The sequence below is a fragment of the Phyllobates terribilis genome, unplaced genomic scaffold (assembly GCF_046119375.1).
Source record: "Phyllobates terribilis strain yellow unplaced genomic scaffold, ASM4611937v1 Scaffold_1__5_contigs__length_1240528914, whole genome shotgun sequence".
NCBI lineage: Eukaryota > Metazoa > Chordata > Amphibia > Anura > Dendrobatidae > Phyllobates > Phyllobates terribilis.
This window is the reverse complement of record NW_027362761.1, coordinates 560,728,154-560,751,881: the sequence shown is the minus strand read 5'-3', so window position 1 is coordinate 560,751,881 and position 23,728 is coordinate 560,728,154. Positions and strand designations below refer to the sequence as shown.

At 42.3% G+C, this 23,728-nt stretch overlaps 1 protein-coding gene across 1 annotated transcript in view; it reads left to right on the top strand.

Moving 5' to 3' along the window:
* The window catches only part of CTIF (cap binding complex dependent translation initiation factor), a 184,865-nt gene extending 163,971 nt beyond the window's left edge, over nucleotides 1-20,894 (top strand). Inside the window, exons 11-13 of the mRNA XM_073680485.1 lie at nucleotides 4,308-4,463; nucleotides 10,718-10,771; nucleotides 11,215-20,894. Coding sequence (XP_073536586.1) covers nucleotides 4,308-4,463; nucleotides 10,718-10,771; nucleotides 11,215-11,430 — 426 coding nt within the window. The 3' untranslated portion in view covers nucleotides 11,431-20,894. The remainder of the gene's footprint in view (nucleotides 1-4,307; nucleotides 4,464-10,717; nucleotides 10,772-11,214) is intronic.
* The last annotated feature ends 2,834 nt before the right edge of the window (nucleotides 20,895-23,728 follow it).

Here is a 23,728-nt window from a genome sequence, read left to right as displayed (position 1 = left end):
AGGACATTATACAGCAGATCTGAGCAGTGTAGCTGTGAATCCTGCACTGGAAACAGAAAACACTTACTAGAAATACTTCAGCAGCATGTAGAACATTATTGAGCAGTGCAGCTTTGAATCCAGCTCTGAGGTTAGCTGAACACTTACCACAAAGCTGGAAGTAGTGAGCAGTGCAGCTGTGAATCCAGCTCTGAGGTTAGCTGAACACTTACCACAAAGCTGGAAGTAGTGAGCAGCGCAGCTGTGAATCCAGCTCTGAGGTTAGCTGAATACTTATCACAAAGCTGGAAGTAGTGAGCAGCGCAGCTGTGAATCCAGCTCTGAGGTTAGCTGAACACTTACCACAAAGCTGGAAGTAGTGAGCAGTGCAGCTGTGAATCCAGCTCTGAGGTTAGCTGAACACTTACCACAAAGCTGGAAGTAGTGAGCAGTACAGCTGTGAATCCAGCTCTGAGGTTAGCTGAACACTTACCACAAAGCTGGAAGTAGTGAGCAGCGCCGCTAAGAATCCAGCTCTGAGGTTATCTGAACACTTACCACAAAGCTGGAAGTAGTGAGCAGCGCAACTGTGAATCCAGCTCTGAGGTTAGCTGAATACTTATCACAAAGCTGGAAGTAGTGAGCAGTACAGCTGTGAATCCAGCTCTGAGGTTAGCTGAACACTTACTGCAAAGCTGTGAGCAGTGCAGCTGTGAATCCAGCTTTGAGGTTAGCTGAACACTTACCACAAAGCTGGAAGTAGTGAGCAGTGCAGCTGTGAATCCAGCACTGAGGTTAGCTGAACACTTACCACAAAGCTGGAAGTAGTGAGCAGTGCAGCTGTGAATCCAGCTCTGAGGTTAGCTGAACACTTACCACAAAGCTGGAAGTAGTGAGCAGTGCAGCTGTGAATCCAGCTCTGAGGTTAGCTGAACACTTACCACAAAGCTGTGAGCAGTGCAGCTGTGAATCCAGCTCTGAGGTTAGCTGAACACTTACCACAAAGCTGGAAGTAGTGAGCAGTACAGCTGTGAATCCAGCTCTGTGGTTAGCTGAACACTTACTGCAAAGCTGTGAGCAGTGCAGCTGTGAATCCAGCTCTGAGGTTAGCTGAACACTTACCACAAAGCTGGAAGTAGTGAGCAGTACAGCTGTGAATCCAGCTCTGAGGTTATCTGAACACTTACTGCAAAGCTGTGAGCAGTGCAGCTGTGAATCCAGCTCTGAGGTTAGCTGAACACTTACCACAAAGCTGGAAGTAGTGAGCAGCGCAGCTGTGAATCCAGCTCTGAGGTTAGCTGAACACTTACCACAAAGCTGGAAGTAGTGAGCAGCGCAGCTGTGAATCCAGCTCTGAGGTTAGCTGAATACTTATCACAAAGCTGTGAGCAGTGCAGCTGTGAATCCAGCTCTGAGGTTAGCTGAATACTTATCACAAAGCTGTGAGCAGTGCAGCTGTGAATCCAGCTCTGAGGTTAGCTGAATACTTATCACAAAGCTGGAAGTAGTGAGCAGCGCAGCTGTGAATTCAGCTATGAAGTTAGGCAAACACTTATCACAAAGCTGCATCAGGATCTGCGTGTGCCTTTTCTTCCTGCTTCTCCCTCCCCTATTCATAGACTTCAATAGGCAGTTATAATCTGGTCCCTCAGTGAACTCACGGTCCGTCTTGTTTTGACCTAGTGAGCTGTTTTTCAGAGTGAATGATGAGCTCAGGTGGCAGGGGAGAGGCGTAGTGGCTCAAAGATGAAAAAATGGTAGATTTCCCTGATCAGATTTATTAGAGTTACTTATATTAAATTTTGCAATGTTTGTTGTAACGACAGTGAGCCCTTGAGCTGGCAGTACGCACTGTGTGGCTGTTGGCCAGATACCCATCAGACTAACAGCTATTCATACCGACTACCCCATACACATGCACGCCGACCTATTGAGGGTATTAAATGCCCCTATCAACATTAAAGAAATGTTAGATGAGCCATTGTCATTCACTGGGACAATAATCTAATATATATGTGGTCCTCCTGACAACTCCCCCAACAGATGACCTCTGGGGAGAAAAAGTTTGGAAATCTTTAATTTTAATGCCCAATCCTTTTGCTCCTCCAGGATATGAGCCAAGTGGTGTCCTCATCTGACAGTGGCTTACTCCCCTCTCCCTATTGAGAGACCATTGGTCAACATTACTGTTTTGCATTGCAGGGTCCCAAGAAAAACAACTTTAGCATGTTCTAGCATGTAATTTTCAGTTTTTTTCCACCATATTTCCAGTTTTTCTTTTTGATACTCTGTTCCCTGAATCTTCAAAATCAACAATGTCCAAATGGCAGTGCCCATATCATTTGTAATGTTTTACCTAAAGGGTTATTCCCTTCACACAAAGTGATATATTGCTAGAAATTGTGATCTGTAGGGGGTTCAGCTACAAGGAGTAAGGGGCTGCTGCTTCAATTAGAGGAAACCGGTCAGGTCCCCCAAACCGCAACCATAACACTTTGGAGCTATCTAACTGTAGTTTAGTAATGTCCTTATTGTCTCAGCTAAAACCGCTTTTATGTCGCCAATTGCCTTGTGCTCATGACCTAGGAGGAGTCTAACGGGGCGTTGCTTCCCCCGGACTAGTCCTGTCGCCGTACCTGTGATCACACCCATTGGGCTGGAGTGATGTCTTTCTGCCGCCCAAGTCAGTCCAGAACCGCTGCAAATCTCGCACATGAGCATGACGTCCTCTCCAACCCTATATACCGGCGCGTGCGCGATGAAGCCGGGGAGAGTACACCCGGCTTCACTGCACATGCCCGGGAAGGGGCGTTCAGAGAGGATGTGACACTTATTCGTGAGATTTGTAGTGGTAATGAAATTACCTGAATAGCAGGGAAGGATGTCAGTCACGCCTAGGGGGCATGAATACAAATACCGAGGCCCAACTAGTCTGGGGTAAAGCCCTCCCACTGGACTAGTCCTAGGTCAAGTGCATACGGCATTTTGGTACACTCATAAAGTTTTTGTCCCAGGACAGCACAGACTATTCCAGGCTTCAGAGTTTAAAGTATTATGGTGGCACAACCAATGGCTCGGAGTAGCGCTGAGCATGGAGGACCTAGAAGTTGGACTCCACTGATCACATTGTTATGGAATTTCATAGAGGATAGTAACGGGAAAAACCCTGCTAAGTGTTTCATAATGCCTTAATAATACTCCTATGCGGTGGCCAAGTCCCAGTACAATATCGTCCTCGCAGTGTTCAATCAGTGCCAGAATATTAGCTCCACATTGGCCGAATAACAGTATCCAACTCATAATGCCTTAATATGTCCCAAATCGGCACCACGCCCCTGTATTTGGCGCCGCATCTTCTGGCATCAATATCCGATGGGGCGTCACATCGGCTGCTGGGAAGTAAGGGGTAATGTTTCTCCTTGCGGAGAGTGACATGCCAGGTCAGGCACGCCAGTATGAGGAGACTTAAACGCCTTGTATGCTCCTCTGGGAAATTAAATATGCAAATTGCATCTTTAGAGAGAAAGAGAACTTGAACTCTAGCACCATCTATTGGAAACAGCAATCATACAAGTCATTATCGACCCTTTAACGAGCCTTGAAATATGATTTAGGATAAAACTGAAATCAGAATCTCAATTTGCAGACACAGTGTTTCGGGGTATTGCCCCTCATCAGTGCAAAGTATGAGATCTGATTTGGCTGGGTGAGAGGCTAAGACTGGGATCTAAGGGGGTAAGGTTTCTCCTTGTGGAGAGTGACATGCCAGGTCTGGCACGCCAGTATGAGGAGACTTAAACGCCTTTTTGGAAATTAAATATGCAAATTGTTTAGTGGTGGGCAACGCCTTTAAGGCTGCATACAGTGCCCAATACAGTAGCCTAGTGATGGTGCTTTTCTAATGCCCAAGTGACACCACCCTTCCCAAATCTGTCGGGAAGTGGTTGACCCCTTCTGCGACTTGCTCGGTGTAATTGACGCCTTTTAGATGTTTCTAAAAAATTTTTAGTTGTAATATCTCCCATTATTACAGCTTACACATCCAGAATTTGAGGAACCCGTTGGCTTTTCAGTGACAGTTGTACATTATGAGAAGTGAAGAAATAGCAGAAAAACGGACAAATTTGTTTTTCTGTCGTTAGCGACCGCTCTTGGGGTTTTTTGGTTTCCCCTTTTCTTATTTCAGAAGTGAAGCCGACGTCTGCCTGACAGGTTCCTGTTCGTTTTGCTGTTTGATTACACACTTTATTTCCCCTTTCGTTGTCTCGTGGCTCCATCTCTTGTGGTTAATTTGTTATGACTTTTTATTTTTCCTTTGTGTTTTGCAGAAAGATTTCTCTGTACGAGAAGAGCTGCACATGTCTGATGTGGAGAGCTGGCTGGGTTTCATCACCTTCCTTTGTGAAGTTTTCGGCACGATGAGGAGTAATACCGGGGAGCCTTTCCGAGTCCTCGTGTGTCCTATTTATACCTGCCTTAGGGAGGTAATGACCATGGATGTGCCATCACCCACATCATTTCCCTCGGCTTTCTTTTTAATTTTTTTAACAAATGAGTCTCCTAATGGACATTAATATCTGATCACTAGAGCCGGAATCCTTAGTGTCCCGATTGTTTGCACCGCATGATCACAGTGAGGAGGAGCATGAATGGAGCGGTGGTCACATACACACCCTGTGAATCCAGCCAACTACTGAGCCATAGCTGAGCATTGTGTATGTGTGACCACTGCTCCATTCCAGATCCTCCTTATGTACCACAACCGTTCTCCTGATTGTGGGGATCCCAGAGGTGAGGCCCCTAGTATCTAGTGTCTCCATGCCCTCCTTTTTTGCCACGGGTCCATTAATTCCTCATCCCCTCTGCATTGGCTGGCAAAACCGGGCAAAGCATCTTGCACTACCAGTCTGCATAAGTTAGACTAAAAAGATAACCATGTTAGACCACTGGAAAGGGGATCGGGGATCTGTCGCAGAAACACAAATAGGAATCGTGTGAAAAAGACTTGGGTATACTAATAGATCACAGACTGCACATGAGTCAACAGAGTGATGCAGCAGGAAAAAAGGCAAACACAGTTCTGGGATGTATTAAGAGAAGCATAGAATCTAGATTATGTGAAGTAATTATTATCCTCCTCTACTTCTCCTTGGTCAGACCTCATCTGGAATACGGTGTCCAGTTCTGGTCGCCACATTTTAAAAAAAGACATCGAAAAACTGGAGCAAGTTCAGAGAAGAGCGACCAGGATGGTGAGCGGACTGCAAACTATGCCCTATGAGGAACGGTTAAAGGAACTGGGAATGTTTAACTTGGAAAAAAAGGATAAGAGGAGACTTAATAGCTGTCTACAAATATCTGAAGGGCTGTCACACTGTAGAAGGATCATCCTTATTCTCATTTGCACATGGAAACACAAAGCAATGGAAGGAAACTGAAAGGAAGAAGATACAGATTAGATATTAGAAAAAACTTTTTGACAGTGAGGGTGATCAATGAGTGGAACAGGCGGCCACGAGAGGTGGTGAGTTCTCCTTCAATGGAAACAGAGGCTGGAGAGACATCTGTCTGAGATGGTTTAGTGACTCCTGCATTGAGCAGAGGGTTGGACACGATGACCCTGGAGGTCCACTCCAACTCTAACATTCTAGGATTCTAAGCCAACTATACATTCCCCACATTACGTAACATTTTAGTAGTATGGGAGGGTCGCTCTAGAATAGTGCCAGTTAAAAAAAATAAATAGGGTCCTGGGCAAAAGGGAAAAAAAAGCTTCACCCTAAGAGCAAAATGATAATACTGCCACATGCTGCTCAAAAGTTGTGCAAAAATCAGAAATGCTCTTTATTTTTTTTGCGACTTTTTAACGCAGAAAGTCGCATGTTCCACTAAAACGTTGCAAAATATCTGGTGTATGTAAAATTACTCTGTAATAACTGTCCAACTTTTTAAAAAGTCGCAGCCGAAAACTCCTGTAAAGCCCAAACTTTATCCACAATAATGAGCGTAAAAAAAAAAAAAAAAAAAAAAAAACCAGGCAAGCGCAAATTAAAAGAATTAGGCACAAATGAAAAATGGGTGAAATTCGCCAAAAAAGACAATAAAAGATGCAATAATGAAATGGAGTCGATGGCTAAATGCCAGGGGTGGGTTAGCGGCCGCATAATTAGGCCAAGGGTGCATGTGGTTTTGATGGAGAATAGGCAAGAGGCCACTGCTTATCTGCAGTGAGATCACGCATGTTGTAATCCACACGTCCAATCCATGATTTCCGACAACAGCTGCCGTCAAGGAACAGTTGGATTACCTGCATATACATTGGATAGTCATCCAGTGCCTCTCAAATTGCCAACTTCTGCGACTTTAGGTTACTTGGTTCTAAGGTGTGTGGTTCCCTCAAGTGACGAGCGGCTAACCATACAATTCAATGGCTGAGCCGCTTCTTTTAGTCTTATTACACACATTGATAAATGTTGACCGCGTGATCTGCTCGGCACAGGAGCATCTATATAATGAATCACTGCCGCACCTTGAGCTTCAGATGGAAGAGGGGATATAGGGATTTCACAGTTTAACATAATTTCATCTTTTATTTTATAGAGAGAATTTAGGGAATTTTTTTTTTAAATGTGCTTTTTGAAACAGTGTAATGTATTTACACAGTGACTCCACCAGCAGAATAGTGAGTGCAGCTCTGGAGCATAATACAGGATGTAACTCCGGATTAGTAATGTAATGTATGTATACAGTGACTGCACCAGCAGAATAGTGAGTGCAGCTCTGGAGAATAATACAGGAGGTAACTCAGGATCAGTAATGTAATGTATGTACACAGTGACTCCACCAGCAGAATAGTGAGTGCAGCTCTGGAGTATAATACAGGATGTAGCTCAGGATCAGTAATGTATGTACACAGTGACTCCACCAGCAGAATAGTGAGTGCAGCTCTGGAGTATAATACAGGATGTAACTCAGGATCAGTACAGGATCAGTAATGTAATGTATGTACACAGTGACTGCACCAGCAGAATAATGAGTGCAGCTCTGGAGTATAATACAGGATGTAACTCAGGATCAGTAATGTAATGTATGTACACAGTGACTGCACCAGCAGAATAGTGAGTGCAGCTCTGGAGTATAATACAGGATGTAACTCAGGATCAGTACAGGATCAGTAATGTAATGTATCTACACAGTGACTGCACCAGCAGAATAGTGAACGCAGCTCTGGAGTATAATACAGGATATAACTCAGGATCAGTACAGGATCAGTAATGTAATGTATGTACACAGTGACTGCACCAGCAGAATAGTGAGTGCAGCTCTGGAGTATAATACAGGATGTAACTCAGGATCAGTACAGGATCAGTAATGTAATGTATGTACACAGTGACTGCACCAGCAGAATAGTGAGTGCAGCTCTGGAGTATAATACAGGATGTAACTCAGGATCAGTACAGGATCAGTAATGTAATGTATGTACACAGTGACTGCACCAGCAGAATAGTGAGTGCAGCTCTGGAGTATAATACAGAATGTAACTCAGGATCAGTACAGGATCAGTAATGTAATGTATGTACACAGTGACTGCACCAGCAGAATAGTGAGTGCAGCTCTGGAGTATAATACAGGATGTAACTCAGGATCAGTACAGGATAAGCAATATAATGTATGTACACAGTGACTTCACCAGCAGAATAGTGAGTGCAGCTCTGGAGTAAAATACAGGATGTAACTCAGGATCAGTACAGGATCAGTAATGTAATGTATGTACACAGTGACTGCACCAGCAGAATAGTGAGTGCAGCTCTGGAGTATAATACAGGATGTAACTCAGGATCAGTAATGTAATGTATGTACACAGTGACTGCACCAGCAGAATAGTGAGTGCAGCTCTGGAGTATAATACAGGATGTAACTCAGGATCAGTACAGGATCAGTAATGTAATGTATGTACACAGTGACTGCACCAGCAGAATAGTGAGTGCAGCTCTGGAGTATAATACAGGATGTAACTCAGGATCAGTACAGGATCAGTAATGTAATGTATGTACACAGTGACTGCACCAGCAGAATAGTGAGTGCAGCTCTGGGGTATAATACAGGATGTAACTCAGGATCAGTACAGGACCAGTAATGTAATGTATGTACACAGTGACTCCACCAGCAGAATAGTGAGACTTTAGCTCTTGGTGATCTGGTGGGTACATATCTGTGCATTGGTCTATGTGTGGATTCAGTTGAACATGTAGCTTGATAGTAGGACATGTATTATAGCAGCAGTTGATCTTTGCTCAGTCCCAGCGTCACCACATAGTGATGTGAAGCTCTGCCCGGGCTTTGCCTGTGTGTGGAGCCTCCCTGGATCTTTCGTTCTCCCATCCATCTAAATAAGTCAGGTGTCTCTGCAGTGTCTCCTTACTGTCAGCAGTATTGTTGCTCACAGTCTGGATCCTGGATACCGTGGTCTCTGCTGCACATTGCAGACTCCTTTAGGAAAAACCTTTACTTCAGTCTTAGTTTTCCACTTGACCCAGGGCAGAGTTTTCCGTCTTGATGTCTTTCTGGCACCATCTCTGGGTGTCGTTCTAATCTGGAGAGCACGTAGACCAGTGATCACCACCACTTGCTTATCACACCCGCCACAGTAATTACCTGCTGCTGAAAACACTGAGTATGGGCTGTAATGGGTTTAATAATTTTCTTTTTAAATATTAGCTAATAAATATATGTATGTATATTTATGTGTGCGTATATATATAATACAGTACAGACCAAAAGTTTGGACACACCTTCTTATTTAAAGATTTTTCTGTATTTTCATGACTTTGAAAATTGTACATTCACACTGAAGGCATCAAAACTATGAATTAACACATGTGGAATTATATACTTAACAAAAAACTGTGAAACAACTGAAAATATGTCTTATATTCTAGGTTCTTCAAAGTAGCCACCTTTTGCTTTGATGATTGCTTTGCACACTCTTGGCATTCATAGTTTTGATGCCTTCAGTGTGAATGTACAATTTTCAAAGTCATGAAAATACAGATAAATCTTTAAATGATAAGGTGTGTCCAAACTTTTGGTCTGTACTGTGTATGTATGTATGTATGTGTGTATATATATATATATATATATATGTGTATATATATATATATATATATATATATATATATATATATATATATATATATATATATATATATATATATATATATATAAAATGTGTGTGTGTGTGTATATATAATACATGGCGAGGTTTTTCCCTAAGCCAGAGCAAAGAATTGCTCTTGAGGAACACGGTTGTGCACTGAAGCATGTGATGGAAATCCATATTTTCCTGTAGGTACAGATATGTCTACCCTTATTTCCAAGAAAGGCGCCACTTTCACATGATACAAATCCAATGCACTATTTATTGCAAAACCTTCAACAGGCTGCGATTCACATTACAACCACTAGATGGCCAAATATAGACACACAAAGTGCAAACCTCTCCTGACAGAGTATTCCAAAATCAATCATGATTTTATTTCTCGTGCGACTCCGGTAAAGGAAAGATAATGTTTCATTTGAAGATTTAGGTTATTTGTCAGAGGCTTTAGGACAATTTATCCAACCAGTCCTGCTCCATTTGCCAGTTTATCTCATGAGGGCTTTCTGGAAAACAACTCTGACAAGTCCTTTATTCTCAGGCCGGATACAACGTACCAGAAATGTCCATCTTATGGGTAAAGGTTTATCTTGACTCCCCTCCATTGGCTGATGCCGTGGGAAAAAAAGGAGAATCGGGCATCTTGAATTTCAACATGTCCCATCCTTTTTGTTCTCAAAGTGGATAAGTTGCCAAGAGAGGGCTCTAGGAGATGCTTACTCCCCTCTCCCCATGTAAAAGTGCTCATGTAGCTTAGATAGAGATCGGCAGAACGCTTGTTTAGCCAACTCCTAAGTCCCCATACACATAAATGTAAGTGATCAAGAGTTATAAATGGAGAGAGAGTTGCTGTCAACAGTGGAGTCTTATGGAGAAACAAAAGGATCAAGCGGTGTAATTTAACATGCCCGACCCTTCTCTCTCCAACATAGAGAGTCAGGAGACCCCCGTACATATTAGGCTAGGTTCACTTTTTCCTGATTCTGAGCTTTGCATCTTGCTTTCAGTCCATAGCTCCCAAACAAATGGGATTCAGATGGAAACTCCAATGGAGCCATTCACTGTAATGACGGAGACACTTTTATCTCCATTAGGCCTCCATTACAGCGCTGCCCATCTTTTTTAAGCAGACATAATATCATGGTAGACGCAGCGCTCAGCGTAGCGTTCACAATCATAGTGTGCACTGCGTCTACACTGATTGTGTCTACCTAAAAATGATGGGCAGCGCCGGAATGGAGGCCTGATGGAGATAAAAGTGTCTCAGTCATTACAGTGAACGGCTCCATTGGGGTTTTTCATTCCTTTTTTTGGAAGCCAGACGACAAAGCTCAGCATCAGGAAAAAGTGAACTTAGCCGAAGGTAAATGTCTGGTCCTTTATTCTAATGTGAAGGTAGTGGTTGTATGATAGCGGTGCACCTATTCCGTACTGCAGACTTCTGTCCCTCTCTCACAATGCAGACTGCACCGGATTCGGACACACACTCATTAACCGTCACCCCGTATGCCTCACCCATCGTTCTCCTTCATTGTGAGTCCATGTATTCACCCTTTTTTTTTTACCTTTTTCTCCCCATAGCTGTTACAGTCTTATGACGTGAAGGAGGATGCAGTTCTGTGTTGTTCCATGGAGGTGAGAAACTTCAGCCACTTTGGGGCATTTTTTAAATTTTGGTGATTTGGGCATCTTCCTAGAGTCCGATTATAATGTATTGAGCACCATAGCCCGGTCAGGGTCTTTGTAGGTACTTTGCATAGCTTAGGTCCTACCGGTGGGCACCATGGTGGAGCAGCCTGCAGTCATGGCACCATATATTGAGTACGGAGTGACACAGAGGGCATGTAACTGTGGGATATGTGATAGTCTGTGATGGCCCCGTCCACCTGTGGTTGAGACTCTGTCACTGGCTTGACCTCTAACTAACACACAGGGCAATTATCTTTGTCGGTCTGTCACCCAAGTCTTCTCCCAGTCAGTCTGTGTCTCGCATTCATGCACCAGCTGAGCCGGAGACACAGGCGTCTGAGACGGGCGGCCATTTAACATGCGACTTGTAACCTCTGCTCTGTTGACAGCTGCACAGCACTGGACGTCTGCTGGAGGAACAGCTGCCCGAGATGATGACGGAGCTGCTGGCCGCTGCTCGAGACAAGATGCTGTGTCCCACCGAGTCCATGTTGACCCGGTCTCTCTTGCTGGAGGTCATTGAGTTGCATGCCAACAGCTGGAACCCCCTGACCCCGAGCATCACACAGTACTACAACAAGACTATCCAGAAACTTACTGGTTGACACGTGGAGGAAAAGGGGGCAACAGCCGACTGGACACAACCCTTAGGGTAGGGGGAAGTCTCGCCACCCTGACGTAAACCAGGATGCACCAACCTGACTCGCCAACCTTTCTTCCGAAGATGATGAAGGAACCATACGTGTTTAATAAATCAAACAGCATGCTTAAGAACTCATTCAGCAAAAGGGAGGGCGGGGGGAGCTGCCTTCTTCTTCAGTCCAGGCCCTTGCTCTAGAACGACCCCCCTCCGCCGTCTCCTTAGCATATTGTATGAGCCGCAGCGCACGCACGCACTCAGACATTGTCACTGTGGGTGCAGTACAGATGTGTATTGTGCGAGGCCGACTGGCTGCTATTGTTTACACAGCGTACTTGGGGGAGCTTTTACGGGGGCCAACTGGCAGGAGCTGGGTCTGGGCAGATGTCTCAGGAGAAACAAAGAGGGCACGGTCGGAACTGACATTGATCATTGACCTGCTCTTTTGTCAACGTGTGGAGCTCGGGGAGTCGTGTGTTCAGAGCCGCGGGTTGGTTATGTATTAGGAAGGCGCACGGGTTGAGTTTTTATTTGCACTCTATGATTAAAGTAATTTAGTTTTTGTTTTTTTCCACTTTAAAGGTTGAGATAGGAATAAAAAATATATATATATATCCTGTGACTTACCAGCATCATACATAACTCCGTCCTAATGGCCGACTTGGTTTTGCATATGCAAAATGTAAGATTTGGCGACTTGGAGGGAGAAGGAAATACGACCAGAAGGGAGTCCCTAAAAAAAGATGGCAGTGCAATACGTAGTAAATTATTATTTTTTTCTCTTTCATCATTCGCTATTATCAGTCCATCACACATCTGAAAATCTGTTCTAAGCGTGCAAGAGGGGAGAGATTCTGCATCCGTATCTACAAGCTTTGAATTGTCTTTACGCCATACAATGTGGTTATTTATTTTGCTCTTTGCTTGTTTGCCATGCTTTGTTAGCATTGAGATCACTTTTCTATGGGCGGTGGTGCACAAGAAGTGGTAGCCTTTCTTCTGGATTATAATTATAGGACCTGAAATGCGTGATGTCATTGATATGTCACATTCACATTGGTCAGACTTGGACTGGCCCACGGGGGAACAGGTAAATCCCCCGGTGGGCCCCTCAAATGGCATAGTACGCGTAAGACAACATGTACAGACGAGGGCAGCATCTCTTCATTCATTCATTCAGCAAGGCACCCGGTTATTATATAGAAGCATTGGCAAATTTTGTGAACAATGGTCAAGTAATATTGCATGTTGCTAAATAGGGGGCCCCCAGAATCAACGTCACTGGCGGGCCCTAGGAACACAGTCTGACACTAATATGGGGTTTATATTTTTGCAAACCAAGTGGATATATTGTGCAGCTGGAGTCCTCCTGTACCCTGGCAGTCACCTCACTGTATGCAGATGCTAAAGATATCCTGTAGGACTTGGACGTCAGACCGCTATATTGGCCATAATGTCTCAAACTTTGTTTTACGGAAAACAATATATTTTCATTATTTAGGCTGTATTTTCCATAAGTAGGCTTTTATACGCTGTGACATTTCTAACACTAGGGGCGCTGTTCCATAAAATACAATGACTGCTCTACGGAATCCCGCTCTACGGAATCCCGAATGACTCTATCACTATTATTGTGTTTTTCCAATCATTTTCTTTTATTGGTGCTTTTTTTCTTTGCTTTGGCCACATGGAGGCGTTTTATTCATATTTATGATATTTAAAAAATGAATTCTAGGTTTTATCGGCATAATCGCCGGATTTTTCCCACTCGATGACATCACAGGAGTGTCTGACCAGATAGATCTGCCTTCTGGTGTGATGTCACATTAACAAGCGGAGGCAATATATATGGCCACGGGCCGTGTGGAAAGTGATTTTTACAGAAAGTGGGGGGGGACTTTAAAGTACCATCCTGGGCTGTGTCAGCAGCTGTTGTATAACTATTGCAGTGCTGGCACGTTGCCAGTTTGAGCAGTAGCATAAGACTCATTTTATATAACCGATAAGCAAATTACATCAATTATGTCCAAGAGCACTTGATCACTCGCTCTATGGCTGGCCCTGTGCGCTATAGCGGTTTTATGGCTTCAAAATGCACCCTGGTGGCCAGTAATGAATCCAGTGGACAGGATCCTAATGCGTCGAGAGAGCCTATTTGGCGTAGTATTGTTTATGAGCAGTGCAATCTAAAAACATAAGAGGGCATGCCAGCTACTCAATGTTTGCTCTGGCTTAGAACTAGTAATCTACCACGACCACCTCGTCTGGTATAACAAAGAATATGGAGGGGAAGATGAGGAACGATGGACCCTGTGAGACTGTATCGGAGATCCTTTTCAGTCGGGGACTTGATTTGAAATTCTTGGTCCTAGGAGTCAAATCTGATTTTGTCCATGCAAATGTTTGGCCAAACTGGTCCTAATTCCAGTACTTATGGCCTACACTATAGTCATCCCGTTACATGGCTGGATTTTAAGAAGAATCAGATTATATTTTTGGTGCCCTCAATCACCTAGAGGTGCAATAACCTAAAATGTTGATCTGGTCTTCTGGGGTTTGTACTGGGTATGGCTATTTGGTTCTCAGTGATCCAACTGATGTAGGCAATGTATCATGGGGAAGAAATATGCAAATTAGCTCTTCTCTCAAAGGGAAGATACCACTTACCTCTATTGCCACCTGTAGGTAGCAACTCTGCAGTCCTTGTGTGGTTTTTGATCTGTTTGATATAGGTAGGCTGGTATTAGTAGCCACACAATGACTAGATGATGATGAACTGTACTGGTTATCTCAAGCCTTAAAGGGCAATTCCACTTGAGACATATCTACGTATGAAGTCAATCAATGTGTATGTTAAAATTGCCTCTTAGTTTCAAAACTTGAAGACCTTCATGCTTTTTAGCAAAACTTCTTGCATGGACGGCTCCTCCCAACAGATCTGGTAGAGCACCATTGCCTATCCTTTCAATGCAAGTGAAGGAAGTGACAATCCATTTGGGCCCTTTCCAAGTGGTTCACACTCATCAGTTGTGAAGTCAGTTTGGCCGATGGCTTTAGAAGCTTATATGGCCAAGTTTGTACAGTCTTTTCTTGGTTCTCAATAACTAAGAGACCAATGTCTAAGTTGAACATATAACTTAGACAGTTCTTCTGCCTGGACTGGTCGACCTTCCATTCTTAATCTTTCCATACGAAAGGAAAGAAATGACAACCCATGTTGGTCTTGAAATTGGTTGTCACAATTTGGTTTTACTATGCTGCTTTCGTCTGATGGCATTGGAAGCCGATATGACCATGCTCAGCCGAACTGAAAATGAAAAATGTATGTGCAGGTCTTTTGCCGAAAACTCCGACATGGCACATCGATTATTTGGCCAAAGGGCCTTAACACAAGAACGTGACCAATTAATGGCTCAAGATCTTGACAATTTTTGAGACGTCTGTCCTTTTGTGTTGTGTAGATCAGGTCTCCAAATTGTTTCTCGTCTGTTCTCCGACCTAGAAGAGCTTTCTTTTCGAATTCATCACTTGGAGTAGGTGGCTGATGCTGGTGTATCGCCACTGAAGAATAGCAGGTCATGGTTTCACTTCCTGGAGGTCAACGGAGGAAATGATGTCACTGTTCAGCCATTTCCTTATTTACTTTCTCTATAGACCCTCGACTTAGTAAATCATTCCTGGTGCTTATTAAATGTTGAATTCCAAAGACGAGAGGGGAAAGGCAGGGTAGTTTCCTGTTCTCTGCTCATCCTGCAGTCAGAGGGAGTACAAGGAAATTTGGCTTGACGTCCCAAGTCTCCCATCAAAGCGCATCAGGATGAACGTCTTGCATTCTTGGCCCGAGCATTAATGTTCTATGTAATGGCGTTGTGTGTCGGTGCGTGGTATGTGGTTTTTACTTTTAAGGATACGTGTAAGACTCAAATATTTTATCTCTCGCTTTCGTGCTTGGCTATGAGAAATGGCTGATGATGAACACATGTAACTGAGCCGTACCTCCCCATAGAGAGCGTTTTACAGAGAGTCCGCGTTTAGCAGTCGCCCTTGTGAACTCTTGATCACCGTAGGTGGAGGTGATGGATTTTAGGGTGCAGTGTGTCCAGAGAAGGAAGTTAATGAAAGTTTGCAAGCTATCAAGTTAAGGAATGTGATTATCCAAATTATAAGAGCAATTCCAGTCATAGTTAATATTGTAAGTTCAGGCGGTAATAATAGATTTAAGATATAATCATGCTAAAATACATTCAGAAATTAAGTTACTCCAAAGGTGGAACAAAGATTGAATATTGAGTTTTTTTCTATATATTTATTGTGCTTATGGTCACCCCAGCTGAATACAGTACTTTTTAAAATATTGGGAGGCATGGGGTGAAGAGAATTTTGTACACGTTTCTGGCTTGTAAATGTAAATGTGATTGTGAGGCCCAGTTACCAGAAAAACTGTAATTCAGCCCCCTTCGTGCAACTGTGCAAGTCACACAGGGGCCCAAGAGATAAGAGGGCCTATTTCCACCTCCAAAGCACGTAGAATTGTACATTATGATGAGCCTTTGGACTGCAAAGGGCCCATATATTGTTCTTGCACAGGGGCTTCTTCTGTCTGTCTGCCATTACCCTATGTACAAGAATTTAACTACTGTAATACTGCCCACTATGTACAAGAATATATCTACTATAATACTGCCCACTATGTGCAAGAATATAACTACTATAATACTGCTCCCTATGTACAAGAATATAACTACTATAATACTGCCTCCTATGTACAAGAATATAACTACTATAATACTGCTCCTATGTACAAGAATATAACTACTATAATACTGCTCCCTATGTACAAGAATTTAACTACTGTAATACTGCCCACTATGTACAAGAATATATCTACTATAATACTGCCCCCTATGTACAAGAATATAATTACTATAATACTGCCCCTTATGTACAAGAATATAATTACTATAATACTGCCCCTTATGTACAAGAATATAACTACTATAATACTGCCCCCTATGGAAAGAATATAACTACTATAATACTGCTCATATGTACAAGAATATAACTACTAGAATACTGTTGATGTACAAGAATATAACTACTATAATACTGCCCCCTATGTACAATAATATAACTACTATAATACTGCCCCCTATGTGCAAGAATATAACTACTATAATACTGCCCCCTATGTACAAGAATATAACTACTAGAATACTGCCCCCTATGTACAAGAATATAACTACTATAATACTGCCCCTATGTACAAGAATATAACTACTATAATACTGCCCCCTATGTACAAGAATATAACTACTATAATACTGCCCCTATGTACAAGAATATAACTACTATAATACTGCCTCCTATGTACAAGAATATAACTACTAGAATACTGCCCCCTATGTACAAGAATATAACTACTAGAATACTGCCCCCTATGTACAAGAATATAACTACTAGAATACTGCCCCCTATGTACAAGAATATAACTACTAGAATACTGCCCCCTATGTACAAGAATATAACTACTATAATACTGCCCCTATGTACAAGAATATAACTACTAGAATACTGCCCCCTATGTACAAGAATATAACTACTAGACTACTGCCCCTATTGACAATATTCTAATTAAGAATAATTATTTTAGACTGGAGTTGCTTTTTAAGATTTAACAACTTTTTACTATTATTAAACTGAAATTGAAAACAGGTGTACAATATTACAGAATTGCCAGCAGGTAGCGTTTTTACTGGCAGATGTTAGGTTGTGCCAGGTCCTACTGGGGCTTAAACTCTACAAGTTTTTGGTAGTTCTCATAAAACATCACCTGGAACATCTACCTGGAATGTGCTGCAGACTGTATTGGTTGGCTCATGTCTGTGATTATAATGTGAACGTTTCTGGAACTTGCTGGTGTGGTGTATTACATGTGTGAAATGTATCTGACCTGGTCAATACCGACTCATGGCTGAGATTGAGAAGACACCTGTACTGAACGTGCCTCTTGTAAATGTCTCCTTCTTCTAAAATGGTCTAAAGAATTTGAGGCAATTCCTGCGTTTCTCAATACAGATCAAACGTAAAAGTTTTTTTTGAATTTTACTGCTCTCCTGTTTGAGAGGCTTATGGCCATCTTTGTAACATTTAAAGCAATTTTGCATCTATTAAGTGTTGACCTTCGGTCTTGAGGTGTCCATACACCCTAGATAGTTGCTGACCGAAGGCTTTTTCAAATGATGGTTTTCTCTCCTGACTCTTTAACACTTTGGCTTTCTTCCCTCATGTGAACATATAGCCAATGACGGACAGTTAACTCCCCGTAGAACAAAAGGATCGGGTGCTTGAATTTAAACTTCCTCAACATCATGTGTCGGCAGAGCGTTGGGAAGCCCCCTTACACATTTGATGGTGGGTTGGTCCTGTTGAAATTTGCTGGTTTGGTCGACTTTAATCTGTTGGGGGCCTTCATGGTTCTTTTTCCATGAGCAGATAATTTTGGCCACAACAAGTACCCATTGACTACACAGCATGTCAGTGAGTGCTTATTACACATTCATATGTGAGAAGGTAGAACGAGAGAATTGATCCTGGTAGAACGAGAGAATTGATCCTATCGGGATGCAATCAGCCGAGAAATTAAAATTTATTGTTCTTCATCCAATCTTTGGGCCTAAATAAAAGGCCCTTCATGATGAATTTACGCTCAACAGATTTTGTTACAGACATTTTTATGTCTGTTCATCTGAACAGAACTTACAGAAAAACATTTGCCTGCCGCCAAAAAAAATTGGAACTAAGTTTCAGTAGTAAAAAAAAAAAAAATCTGCCGAGTGTGACTTGACTCTACCCTCCGTAAACCAACAAAAATCACAGTTTGGAGGATTTTTAGGTCACAGTGAAATGGAATTGGATCTAGACTGCACCTGAGACCCACCACATTTGGAGGAAAGTCAGTTTTGGAGGGTCCTCATCAAGAATCTGCATACTCAAGGTCACTTTATGTAGGTTAAGCAATACAGGATGAGCACAACACTACATTCCTTCTGTGCTCAGATGTGTGGTGAAGACTCAACTAAGTCAATATGCCTCCAACCTTGTCTGTCTTCAACTGCCACCGATGTTGCTCAGTTGTCCAATGGGATGTGATGGAGGTTCTTTGCTTAATTCTGAATCGTAAGGAATGCTCATACTTGGTTCCTGTACAAGGACCCACCACCTTTTTAGGACAGTCAGTTTTAGAGGTCCTCATGATGAATGGGCATACTTAAAGTTGCCTTTTATAGTATAGGCTTGGAAAGCCGAGCACGTCTTCCTTCTATGATCAGTAGATGTGCATTTACACAAGATTTGGAGAAGATGCAAGCAAGTCAACATGCCTGCAACTTGCCTGTCTTCTACTGTTGCTTGTTACTCAAGTAGCCACTGGGACCAGATGGAGATGCCCTGCCTTCACTCTGGAGGGTACGGATGGCTCACACATGGTTCTGCACAGGGACCTTTTATGGTTCCTAAATAATAGGATGGACTTCTTGAAGATATGGTCGTATCCAATGATGTCTTTGTTTGGAAACATTGAATGAAAGGTCGTTTCTCCTTAGTTGCTGTGAATGGAGATGTAGTATTGTGGTTCTTTGATTTTCTTAATCCTCTCAGAGATTTTATGACCTGATGAGATGAGGGTTTTTTTTTTTTTCTTTTGTAATGCATGGACTCTTGATGATCTTTCCATTCGTTGGCATTACATGTATTTACTGTATTTCACGGTGCATTTGCATTGAGACAGTAACTATGAATTATTCAGCCTACTCTTATTAACGGCTTTGGAAGAAAACTTGCTGGAAATTATTAAATCCTTCGTGTTTCCTTCAAGATCACATCTGTAGAGCTACTTACAGCTACTCAGCAAGACGTGTTCATGAAATATTCAGACCCAATGTATGCAACAGAACCCATCATCTGGGTAATAAATGTTTAACCCTCTGCATCACGCACCACGCTACAGTGCAAAACTTACCATACAAATGAACTTTTACGGGTCTGTCTCACAATGGCAACCCCAGTCTATGGCCTTGCTAGCTTATAAGTAGGGAATATCGATATAATAGAGGGGGGTTACACAGCTCAGGACCCTCCTCTATGAGCCAAAACAGAAACATCTTCAGCCACAAGATGCGTTACACAGTCCCAACATGAGCAATCACTATTTAGGGAATCATTGATTCATCATTGTAAAAAATCCCAAAACAGTTGCGTAAAAATTTTGATTGTTCGAAATGGTCAAACATAGCCATTTTCACTAGCCAAATACTTAAGGTCCGTAAGGGTCATTATAGGCCATGACATACAGTATGGTTTGATACTGTATAAATCCATCTTATAATAAACCTATGTTTTATGTAGGTCTTAAGGTTTAACACTAAACCGACTGGCAACGTTGGCCGATCAGTAAATTTTTGCCAACCGGCAACGTTGGCCGATCAGTAAATTTTTGCCGACCGGCAGTCACTTAATAGCCTGGTTACTGAGGCTAACCACGCTTTACAGGTACTCACGGAATGATCAGAAATCGTTCTGTACACATAGGCTTCCCTTGTTCTCGGCAGCGCGACGTGCTGCCGAGAACAATAATATTTTATACAGCAAAAATGATAATTTAACGAACTATGATAACAAACTAGCGTTATGCTCATTGATCAGGTGACTGGCAGTCTGTTTAGACTTTACGATTTTTAGGAAATGATTGGGAATCGATGATCTTGTAATGTAAATGGACTTTTATAACGTTCACTTCTCTTAACCTGTATTATGAGAATTGTTACAGCAGAGCGTTTCAGGAGAAGATCATATGAATTTGTGTTTAGGAGGACAGGACTGCATGTGACATAACAAAAAAAATATCTAAATAAATGAAGAAAGTCCGAGGCAGCACAGAGTATTTCAGGAGTGTACGAGTTTTGTTGATACCCATCTAGTGATGGGAGGCTCAGGCGTAAGATCAGATATCAGACTTTGCCTCATTCAGCTCGTTAATAAAAAGTTCTTTCTGGGACTATTCGATGGGCTTGCGTATTTTTTTTTTTTTTTGTATATGTCCGTAGCAACGTACAATAAAATCCACCTTTTATGCTTCCTAGAAAACGTCATTAGTCTTGCTTGTCTTCATGGATTATTGTTAGCAAATTTTGAGAATTTTATAGAATTTACCCAGGATTTTAAAGTTAGGAAAACTGTGAATAAATGAGGCTGCAATACTTGGCACCTCCTGAGGGCAAAGGTAGCGCTGTTTCGCAGACTCTTTTGTTCTGGGTGACGCCATATTGTGACCTAACTGTTAAGCTGCAATTAAGCTCCTCTCTAATGTTGCCCGCCTGTTACAATTTCTTTTTTTCTTTCTTTTATTGTAATAAACTTGCGCACAGAGTAACAGATGAATGATGTTTGTATTTGTAAATGGGGTTTAGCGGCAGTGTGAAGGGTTATTTAAAGGGTCCTATTAAGACGTTCTTTAAACCAATGTGATGACTTCGATAAGGTGGAGAAGAATGTAGTGCAGCTGTTATTGAAGGTCTCGGGGAACGTGGTGGCTTTCCATGTTTGGTTGTTGGAGCTGCAGGTCGGAGATCATTGTCCTAGGGATTGTTTGATTTTAGTCTACCTGGCCACTTAGATCAGTGGGGGGTTTGACCACTGGGACCCCACTGATCGCCAGAATGGGGCACTTTTATCCCAATAAAAATAGAGCTGTAGTGACCATGCTCGACCTCCGCTTCATTAATTTCTTATAGGACTGCCGGAGAAAGCCAACACCGCCCTCCTGTAGATTCATAGAGAGACAGTTCTGCAATGGCGATCCATAAGGGTCTCTCTAGATAGGTGATGTTTTATTCCAACTGGACAACCCCATTAAATGTCATGTGAACGTGAGCTAAATCTATGGCTACACCTATTACAGTTCTCTCACTTAAGTGCACCTTCCCAGCAGGTAGGGGCTGCACATTCAGCCTCAAGGCAAACTAGTATGCAGTGATCAGTAATGTTGTAAAACGTTAAAAATGTTACTTTGTACTAATCTTATTCCCAAGTTACATCCAGACCTTTTACAGGAGCAGATTTCTACTGATCGGCACTCATTTACAGTCCCATTTATACAGGTTGACATTTATTGTAAGGTGAGAAATGATCAGTGAAGGGGCGTTCCCACAATGGAAAGTTATACCCTATCTATAGGATAAGGAGCTAAGTAGCTGATCGTTAGAGGGCTGACTGCTGGGACCCCCAGTGATCACGTAAATGGGGCTCTCCAGAGCCCAATCTTGAATAATGATGAATGTTGCAAATGCACCTCCACTTAGATCATTGTTTATGGGACTGCTGGAGAGACCAGAACACAGCACTCGCCTATTTCTGGCAATGCCATAGAGTATTATCAGTATGTGTATAGAGTCCATAATTCTGCTGGGTTGTTCTTGGTGGCTTTTCCCAACTTCCATCCTCTCTTTCATCCTCTCTTGCTGGTTTAGTGGCTGGACGTCTTACTGCATCCCTTACTTGTCTGTACATCTTCCTGCTTCATTTGCTGGTTCAGTGTCTGTACATCTTCCTGTATACCATGCTGGTTGTGTGTGTACATCTTCCAGCCTCCCTTCCTGGTTCAGTGTCTGTACATCTTCCTGCATCCCTTGTTGATTCAGTGTCTGTATATTTTCCTACATCTCTTGCTGATTCAGTATCGGTACATCTTCTGGCATCACTTACTGATTCAGTGTCTGTACATCTTCCCTCTTCCTGGTTCAGTGTCTGTACATCTTCCAGCATCCTTTATTGATTCAGTATATTTTCCTACGTCACTTGCTTGTTCAGTGTCTGTACATCTTCCCGCATTCCTTGCTGATTCTTTGTCTGTACATTTTCCCTCTTCCTGGTTCAGTGTCTGTACATCTTTTCTCGTTCCTTGCCAATTCTGTCTGTACATCTTCTTGCATCTCTTGCTAGTTCAATGTCTGTACATTCATCTCCCAGCCTCCTTTACTGATTCAGTGTCTGTACATCTTCCCTCTTCCTGGTTCAGTGTCTGTACATCTTCCCTCTTCCTGGTTCAGTGTCTGTACATCTTCCCTCTTCCTGGTTCAGTGTCTGTACATCTTCCCTCTTCCTGGTTCAGTGTCTGTACATCTTCCCTCTTCCTGGTTCAGTGTCTGTACATCTTCCCGCATTCCTTGCTGATTCTTTGTCTTTACATCTTTTCGCATTGCTTGCCAATTCTGTGTGTACATCTTCTTGCATCTCTTGCTGGTTCAGTGTCTGTACATCCATCTCCCAGCCTCCTGTACTGGTTCAGTGTCTTTACATTTTCCTGCATCCCTTGCTGTTTGTTTCTGCACAAAACACATTCTACTTTATTTATATTTTTAATCTCTGATATTAAAAAATGTCTCCTAGAAGGCCATTTTGGGAACTCCAAAGAGCTGGCGGTGCGTAGATGATATCTAGGATGGCTTGCAGCTTTGTTCCCTAACTCTCACCCCATAGACATGCATGTTTTGGTTGAATACTATGTTTATGATCGTCTGTAGGACACCTTTATTGCCCATAATCTCAATAACAAGAAAGGACCTTGAAGGACATTGAAAATCAGATTGGAGATTTCGGAAGGGAAGGGTTGGTCTATTTGGCTTATCTATGAGCAAATGTTATATAAGACCAGTTTTCTGTGCCACCTCCAGTATGTGGGATAAATGCTTGTGGTGTTGTGTCCTCTGCTCTTTCAAGCTTCATCGTGGTCAACAGATCCTGGATGGACGTTCTAAAATTGCCTAAAAATCATTCTCGTGGATTGTAAATGAAGCATTGTATCCTAAAGCACTTCTATGTCCCAATTGTTACAACCCATGTAAACCTTCTGTGTTATACCACATTGCATAAGTGATCTGACTCCAGGCGGACTCCATACTACGCCCTAATCGGATAACTCAAGATGACTAAATACCTCAATGGTATGAATTATGTGGATATGTTTTGGTGTTATTGAACCTTTTTATGTTGCTGCTACATTGGAAATATACATATATGCAATAATTGCTGAATAATTTGTATCTTCTGTTTTTGAGGCTTATTCTAGACTAATACAACAATGCAATTACTATGGGGAAAGTATTATGAATAGCCAAATAAATATTTAATTATTGTGCAGAAAAAAAAAAAAATTGTTTCATCTTCTTGCGATCACGCTGATTTAAAAGTCTGTTAATGTTGATCCATTG